The sequence below is a fragment of the Zingiber officinale genome, chromosome 1A (assembly GCF_018446385.1).
Source record: "Zingiber officinale cultivar Zhangliang chromosome 1A, Zo_v1.1, whole genome shotgun sequence".
In the NCBI taxonomy this organism is placed as follows: domain Eukaryota; kingdom Viridiplantae; phylum Streptophyta; class Magnoliopsida; order Zingiberales; family Zingiberaceae; genus Zingiber; species Zingiber officinale.
Window position 1 is genome coordinate 56,793,955 of NC_055987.1, and position 9,238 is coordinate 56,803,192.

Below are 9,238 nucleotides of genomic sequence, written 5' to 3' on the forward strand. Positions count from 1 at the left end.
AATGTTGTTGTTGTAATATGAAAGATTAAATGTTTGTAATAACTAGCTTAAGACTAATTGGTTTATTAGTTTAGGTGGTTAATTAGTGTTGACTAATGTTGGTACTGTAATGTGATAGGATAATTTGTTTTTAGTTAAGATGGATAATGCAGAACTTGTTATATAATGGTTTGATCATTTTATAATGATTTATTGTGCGTTCTTCTTCTTTCTGGACTTGTTCTTACTAGTACCCATTTTGTAATGGTTTGATCATTTTGTAATGATATATAGCTGCCTCTTGATATCTACCAGCATTGCAGAGACCCTTGAGCAAGGCATTGTAAGGTTCAACTTGCACAACGTCCTCCCTATCTAAGAAGGTCATAGCCTCATTCAACTTCCCAAATTTGCAAAACCCATTGACAACATCTGTGTATGTAACAGTTAGAGGAGTAAATCCCCAGTTTTTTATTTCTTGAAGAAATTCTATTGCAATCTCAAGTTGTCGGTTGTTACATAAGCATTGGATTAAATGTTTATACAAATATAAATCTTGATCACCCTTTATATTTCCCTTCATCCTTAACAATTTAATGCCTTCCTCAAATATGTTGATGTTGCAAAGAAGAGGCATAACATTATAATAAAAGTCCGGAAGATGAGTGCAACCAAACTCGAGCATCTGCTGAAATACATTATGTGAAATTGGGCCCTTTATAAGGTAATTTAATGTGACAACATCTGGAAGAATCCCCGATTTTACCATTTCTTTATATACAAACATTACAATGATGAAAAGAAATTTCCACTGTGTGAGGAAAAAGTATCTAAAAGTCTGTTGCATGTTGAGATGGATGGCTGCTGTTTTGCTAAAATTGAATATCTGAATACCAGCAAAGCTTCAACTTCCCTGCAATTTACATAAAAAGAATCAATCATGGAACCAAAACACTTGATTTGTATTGTCGAGTTGTAACTTAATCATCTCATTCAGAAGAATCTCCATCTCTTCAATATTTCCAACCAATCCCAACCTCAAGATCATACAGGCATAAGTCTCAGCAGTGTGTTGGAATCTTCTTTGAGTAGAAGCCCATTTAAATGCTTTAAGAGCTGAGGTCACATCCAACATAGAATCCAACACATGAACTAACTGTAGGACCGTTGCGACCGACTGGAAGGGGGGTTGTTGGATAATCCTGTAGAAAATAAAACAAACAACCCTTCTCAAACTCTTTAAGCTAACACTTGTAAAATAAACAAAGCAGATAAATAAAAGGCATAAAGAATGAGGCACCAGTATTTACTTGGTTATAACCGATGTGGTTGTTAACCCAAGGAAGATAAACCCCACTATCAGTCTCCTTCAGGCGGAGAAGCCTCGTACAACAATGAAGCGCAGAAAACATAAGCTTAACTCTAAACTAAAGCGCACAAGCGTTGGAAATGAATTACAGGAGTTCATTGAAAAGCTTCTGGACCAAGACTATATTTATAGCCTTGGTCGGGGCGCCTAGAAGGGTTCCGGGCACCCTGGGGGGATAAAACTTTATCCCCCAATGTTCAGAACGTATTGGGCGTGTTTTGATCAACAGTACTAGTCTGGGAGCCCGGAGCCATTCCGGGCGCCCCGGACTGCTCCGGGTGCCCGGAATGGTTCCGGGCGCCCCGGAGCAAAAAGTCAACAGTTGTTGACTTTTGTCCGGGACCTCTTCTCTGGTTCAGTCCCGCCTCAGTCCGGGTCTTCTGCTCCGGATCCACTCGCTTGGGTGATCTCTGCCATCCGGAAAAGGGCTCACCCGAACCCAACTTCCGGTCTTCTCGAGCAGGCTTCCGCTCCGGCTCCTCGTCCCTCGGAGTCGTCGCATGATTCTTTCTCGTCTGCCAGTGTACTCGTCTGCAGTCTTCGTCCCTCGGTCGAACTGAGCCTGTCGGCTCTCTCCCGTGACGACCTTCTCGCTAGCTGCGTCTCTTGCTCCCCAAGCAATCTTCCGCTCCGGCTTCTCGTCCCTCGGAACCAGTGCACGCTTCCTTCTCGTCCACCGGGGTACTCTTCCGCGGCACCTCGTCCCTCGGACGCACCGAGCCCCTCAGCTCTCTCCTTGTGCCGTCCTTCTCGCTAGCCGCTTCTTGCGCTCGAGTACCTGTGCTCCTAAGCTCCTATACACTTAGAAACAATGTTAGAAACATACAGGACCTAACTTAACTTGTTGATCATACCAAAACAACCTTAGGGTTCCAACAATAACCTCTGAGGATGAAGACCACCTTTAAGGGCCTGCACTACAGATATAAACTCCGCAGAATCTGGATAATTCTTGTTATCTTCAAAATGAGTTTGACCATGTGCAGCAATTGCATATGAAAATGTATGATAATTTAGAGAAATCTAGATGAAGGCAGGCTTGGGAATGATTAAATTATAAAACTTGGTTATCATTTCATCAAACAATGGATATGCAAAGAGAAATTAAGTCTCAGCAGTTTGTTAAAATGGCATCCATAGCTACAATTAACCATCACACAGCATTGAACAAGCTTAGAAACATAAGAAACAAGTATCATATAAACAGATCAAGATCCATATATTGTGTTTCAAGGAAAAAAATTTGAGACATCCTGATCTGGCTTAAACTTCTTGACTTCCAAAGCTTTGTCTTGGCACACTGCCTTCTTAGCCCCTGACAAGCCTGTACATGAATCTATGGCCACGCCAAAAGTGATCGCGAAGTAGAGATAGATGGTGCATAGGATTGCCAAGAGCGTTAGCATCGTCAGGAGAAACCTGTGGTGCTGGAGCAGAATGGACCAACTATCATGTAAACCAAATATATTATCTTTGACAGATGAAGTAAATCATACTACTTTAATTTGGACAAATTATGTTGGAACTAACCTTTGCTTTGACATCAAATTTTAAGAAAAGTATATTATGTTGTTGATTGATTGGTTGTCACAGAATGAATGACCTGACATTGTATTCAACAAAGAACCCTATAAATAGTAAATAGAGATATTTGGCTACAAAAAAGTATATAATGCAAAAGTTATCTCATAGGTACCGAACAATAATCATCTATCGCTTAAAACATAATAAATCATACCTTTCTTCTGGCCTTTGCAACTGATTTCTTCATAATTTGTTCAATCTTAGATTGTTTCCTCTTTGTGGGTGGATGACCTCGAGATCTTACTTTTAATGGAGAGTGTATTGTTTTTGAACTCAATGTAGATGCTTCTTTCAGTTGATCCGCTCTTGAATGATCTATATGAATAGCAATCAATTTTTCCTTCGCATCTTTCAAGATTTCCACCAAAATAGAGCAACCGTCGTCATTATTTGTCCCAAGTTGTTGAACCTCTTGTATCAATGGAGTGAGAATATTATACTGATGTCTTTCCCTTTCACAAACATATTCATCATAAATGTTAGTGATACTTTGATAACCACGCTTAATATCTTTGCGCCATCGATCCATAATATAATTCATAGGAACTTCAATCACCTTCATTCGTATCAACATAGAGATCACATGCCTACATAAAATTCCCCGAAACTCAAAAAGATGGCATAGATACTTAACTTGACAATCTAACTCAGTATAATGTACCCTGAAGGAAGCATCTCTTATAGGGTCTCCATTTTTTCCCAACAAAGTTTCTACCACTTCAAATATAAAAGCAGCCCCTTCTTGCCTCACTAGTGAGGTATTGCAAAACATCAACCCTCTTATCTCATCTTGGAACAACTTAAATAAGTTGTTAGTGTAGAAACTTTGAAATTGTCTTTCAATTGGATAACCAGAAATTACTGGTATCATAGAATTAAAAGAACCAAAATCCAAATTTTTTTTCTTTTTTAATCTTCTTCTTCAGAGCATTATCAAACTGTTCAACAAATTGCTTCAAAGAAGTTTTCGAATGAACATATTCATCAAAAAAAACATTCATACTTTCACTCCTTTGAGATGTGGGCATACCTACCCAAAACTTATCCTTGACGTACACAGGTATCCATCTATTTCGTTGTTCATACAAAGATTTCAACCAGTCATTATTCTCTAAATTAAAATCCTCAATCATTTTCATCCAATTCTCATCACATTCATCAATAGTAAGTGAGTTGTAAACAATATTCTTCAATTGTTTCTTTATCAGCTTATATTGAGCATGCCCACCTAATTTTGCTGGTAATTTTTTCATTATATGCCAAAGACACAAACGATGATGAGAATCTAGAAATATCTCTTCAATAGCAATTGCCATGGCGCGACACTGGTCTGTGATTATGGCCTTCGGAGCACGCCCGAGCATACATGTCAGCCAAGATTTGAACAACCATTTGAATGTTTCTGAATCTTCACTGGATAATAAACCACATCCAAGCAAAATAGATTGACCATGATGATTCACCCCAACAAAAGGAGCAAATGGCATATCATAACTATTAGTCAAATAAGTAGTATCAAAAGTCACAACATCAGAAAAGTAATCATATGCAGCCCTACATCTTGCATCTGCCCAAAAAACATTTCTTATTCGAGACTCTTCATCTAAACCAAGCACATAAAAGAAGTTAGAGCTCCGACTTTGCACGCGACAAAAATAATTACTCAAGGCTTCAGCATCTCCATCCCCTAACCTCAACCTTCTAGCTTCTGAAATATAATTCCTACACTTTCTCTCATCAAATGTCAAATTCTCATGGCCTCCAGCCTCAACTACCAATGAATGAAAACTTTTACTTAAAGTTATTCCTACTTGATCATTTAATTCAAGTTTCCTCTTTGTAGTTGAATCTAATAATTTATTACATCTAAAATGTCGTGACTTTCCAGGGCTCAAGACATGATTATGTTCAAGAGATACACTACTTATCACAAAGTTATCATCATTCGAATAACAACATTAATCTTAGCTTTGCAATTTGTCTTAGTAAAAGGTCTAGGGTGCAAAGCATTTTTGGCTTGAGATATTGTTTTACCACTTTTGGCACATCCAAAATAAAAATATTTTTACTTTCCATCATCTCCCTTTTTACCACCTAATTTAGAAATATCAAAACCAACATTCTGAGCATAGGATTTATAAAAATTATGAACTTCATCTTTAGATATAAAAGTCATTCCAATCTTAGGAATCATGACTTCATTTAAATTAGATGGAGATAGATCTGTGCTCACATGGTCGTTGTTATCGTTTACCTCATTTGAATCACTTTTTCCTTGTTCTATGATTATTTTTCACCTACATTTATTCAAAAATGGAAGGTAGGTAAGTATTCAACTACATTTATTTGTTTAAAAATTAGAAAACAGATCTAAAAGAAATGTAATCGGTAAGCAAATAGCAACAAAGTTAGTACCAAATTTACTAAACCAAACAAACAAAACTCTAAAATAAAAACTAAAACCCAAATAGCAAATAGCAACCGGTAAGCAAATGTAATGGTCATATCACGGCAAATAGCTTATGCGCTTAGGAAGCACTAATGTTATTGCTTCCATACACTAATGTTATCACGACAGATAGCTAAAAATGAAATTTGATCACTAATGTTATCACGGCAGATACCCGCTACACTAATGAATGTACAAAGCAAGAATCTTCATTACAATGAAATTTGATCGACCCTATTTTGATCTACACAATGGAAGTGTGAGGCGAGCAGCTAAACAGAAGAAAACCGAGCGACGTTTAGATCCAACAAAAAAATCTTAAGATCCAACAAAATCAGCTAAGGAAAATACCTCATACCTGGATTCAGGGCAGATTTAGGGCCTGCGTGGGCTAGGGGAAGAATCTTGGGCCGTCGGATGTTCGATGGGAAGGGAGAGCGGCAAGCAGAGAGTGTCGAGAGTTAGGACCACAGAGAGCAGAGAGCAGAGGGCGCAAAGAGCATCGCCGGGAGTTCGATGGGGGCGGAGAGCGGAGAGAAAGAGCGACGGCAAGGAGACGACGAGAAAGAGTGTGTTTTAGGGCAAGGAGGAAGGAAGTAACGAGAAATGAGCGCGAATCGAGCGACGCAGAGAGAAAAAACCCCAAAATTGGTGCTGACATGTCATGCCCACGCAAGAATCCACATCAGTCGAGATATGAATTCGAGAAGGCATTTCGAGATGCATATCATTTCTCAAAATAAAATTAGCAATTGTCGGAGAAGCCTTGCAGTGTCACAGGAGCACAGCACAGAAGAGCAAGTGTTGGAAGATCTTGTTCTGAGATTATCTTTGCTCCAAGGTGCATCCTCCTTATATAGGAGGTTCCGGGAGCCGGATCCCTTCCAGGTTGCGATGTCGCTTGGGGATAATTTTTGCACTCCGGGCGCCTGGATCCCTTCCGGGCGCTCAAACCTCCAGGCGCTCGGACCACTTTTTCTTCAGATAGTCCTCCTGCAAGAAAGAGTTAGTCCGATGCAAAGTGCAAATTATATTACCGTGCAAAACGAAGTGTTAGCATAGTTGTAATAAATAAACAGAGTATTAATTAGATTTCGTCTCACTAAGACCGGAATCTAGTCAAGATCTCAACTTAGAGTTCCGAAATAGATCTAAGTTGGATCGATGCCTAATGTTCCCTTCCCGGGAATGCGTCCTCATAGTCACTCCCCTCCAGTGACTTACCTTCACTTACCTGCCAGACGTCCGGTCAGCCCTTCGACCCATCTGGACTTTGTGCCACTATCAGGTCAACCCGTCGACCTATCTGGGTCTCGTGCCAGCTATCAGGTTGACTGGTTGACCTAGCTGGACTTCTCCTGCATACTTCATCAAAGTGTTTAGACCACAACGAAACTAACTTAACATACTTTGTCATTTATCAAAACCTGAGTTAGATCATTAGTGCTAACTGCACCAACAATCTTCCCCTTTTTGATACAATGACAACCTGGATTAAGTTAGTTAAAAAATATGCAAGTAAAACAAGCAAATATAAGGTTTTTAAAGTTGGTTTATATTTTTAACTAACCTAAACCACCTAACCCTCCCCCTTTGACATTCACCAAAAATAACACAAAAAGTAAGCGATTAAGGAAGTAAAAGAAAATGCAATCGAGAAATTGAATGAAAATCAAATTGACTCGGGGGAGTCTAACATAGAACACTTTACTTTAAACTTTAGCTTAAAAATAGCAAAAAAAAAACTAATTTTGTAAACTTTACAAAATTAACCTAATTTTCAAAATAAGTTTTGTAAATTTAAAATACTTTCTAAACATAATTTTCAAAAAAAAAAAAGTTTTATAAAGGTTAATTTTAAGGTATAAATTTATCAAAGCCAAGTTCATAAAATCAAATCCAACTAAGTTTGTAAAACTAATTTTCAAATCCAACTTTCAAAATTGAGTAAAATCCCATTTAAAAGAAACTTGTTAGTTCGAAATATTTTTAAGGAAATATTTTTCAAAAACTAAGTATGTAAACTTCAATTTTCAAATCATAATTTTCAAAATCAAGTTGAACTTCAATTTTCAAAACTAATAATTTTAAGCTTTTCAAATTTTATAAAACTTAGTTTTAAAAATAGGTCTATCAAAGTAGGAAATCAATTTTTTTAAAACAAATTTAAAATACATAACAAAAACTAATTTTAAAATAAGTATGAACATAATTAGTCCTCCCCCTGAACCTGATATAAAAACTGTCTAACCAATTAGTTAGTTACTGTCTATCAAAAGATAACAGTTTTCACTTGGTTAGTCATGTTAAGTTAACTGTAATCAGTTAGTGGTTAACTAAACTGAACAACTCAACCTGATTGATATTAGTTTTGTATTTAATGCCCAGACTTATATCGATGCACTGAAATAAGCATCTTAAGTCTAGGCAATCTGCCTATGCATCTTACCCCTTTCTATGTTCGACAATCACAAACAAGATAGTCCTAGTGTGTTGGTGAGATTCTCAAATTCTAGTCCTATAGGAACATGCTTTCTATGGAATTAACCTAGTCTAAGGCTAAAATTGATTTTTGAAATTCTAAAAATGAAAAATTTTGAAAATATAAAAGTTTTATCCTAGAAGTTAAAAACAATCATTTTTGAAAATAATTTTAAGAATCCTAGTCTATTAATCAGATCAAGATAAGTCAATGTCAGAGTCGAGATATAACTAAGTCGAAGTAAATCAGAACAGGATAAGTCAATAACTAAGTCAAGTCACGTCCAAGTACATATAGTAGTGATCTAGTCTATCGAGATGAGGAGGAGGGTGGTCCAGTCCCCAAGGAGCGTAATAACTCTATCATCTCAGTATGTTGGGCCCGGTCATCCTCTTGGGAGCTGGATAGGTCACGTCGAAGGTCAGAGATTTCCTGTCGTACGTCTCGTCGCAAGTCGGAGAACTCCTGCCGCATCTCCAGTCGTAGGTCGGTGATCTCCTGCTGAATACCTCGATGAAAATTGAAAACCTCCTGATGGAGACTCGTCATAGATAACTCAAGTCCAGCGACTTGGTCACCTAGAGTGTGAAGAGCGGGACATGGTGCTCGGGCTGGAGGTGGTGTCGAGGTCGGAGCAGTCTCGTCGAATATCGCGATCATAAACTCATCCTGCTCTGCCTCCTCCTGGGCATCTGGGTCCGGTTGGTGCTGTGCCCCCTCCACCAACAGAGGACACCCTCATCATCTATATGGATACCTCCTAGAGAAAAGTTCCTAGACCCTACGATGTCAAACTCAGTCAAGACTCGGATATCACCTCTAGTGACTTCAATATGTAGAGAGGCAATATATGCTGTCAAAATGTAACAGTACGGCATGTGTGCTCGTGCGCTGGCGGTGACTCCAACTGAGTAGATAATAGTCTGAAAGATATGTCGGTTAATGTCTATATCTAATCTATGGAAAAGGGTAGAAAGGAGAAAAGAATGAAAAAGACGCATCATTGCGATGTCGCGAGTGGTCAACGGCAAAATACAGGAGACTAAAACCTTATAGAGTACATATTCGTGAACTCGAAGGGCTACTGACCTAAACATAGTAATAGTGGGTACTCGCTCTCTCCTAAAAAAATACAAATAAATCGTATCAAGAGTAATGTGCGAGTAAGGATCACCAAATAATAGATCCCTAGGAGGGTAGCACTGAAAAGTGCACGTAGATGGTCGTAGGCCTAAAAAGGTCCGAATGATGGTAGGAGATAGTGTGATATCAGTACCAGCTACCCTAGTAGTATATGTAAGATCATCTACCCTGACTAAACTATTGTAAAATTCAGCACACAAACCAATGTTTATTGAACTGGTACAATAAACAA

General features: G+C 38.2%; 1 protein-coding gene across 1 annotated transcript; it reads right to left on the reverse strand.

Annotated features, from left to right (window-relative positions):
• Positions 1 to 226: 226 nt before the first annotated feature.
• LOC121998029 (pentatricopeptide repeat-containing protein At1g09900-like) lies at positions 227 to 2,754 on the reverse strand. Its single transcript, XM_042552742.1, has 4 exons — positions 2,599 to 2,754; positions 2,232 to 2,371; positions 874 to 892; positions 227 to 790 (listed from the first exon to the last, which is right to left on the reverse strand). Exons 1-4 carry the CDS (start codon positions 2,752 to 2,754, stop codon positions 227 to 229), a joined length of 879 nt encoding a protein of 292 aa, XP_042408676.1.
• Between the last annotated feature and the right edge of the window lie 6,484 nt (positions 2,755 to 9,238).

What these genes read in the sequence shown, in the direction of transcription:
- LOC121998029 (XM_042552742.1), bottom strand. Translation starts at nt 2,754, where the DNA reads ATGCTAACGCTCTTGGCAATCCTATGCACCATCTATCTCTACTTCGCG. An exon ending in AGTTTAAGCCAGATCAGGAT is followed by an intron (nt 2,372 to 2,598) that starts GTCTCAAATTTT and finishes GCCTTCATCTAG; the next exon opens with ATTTCTCTAAATTATCATAC.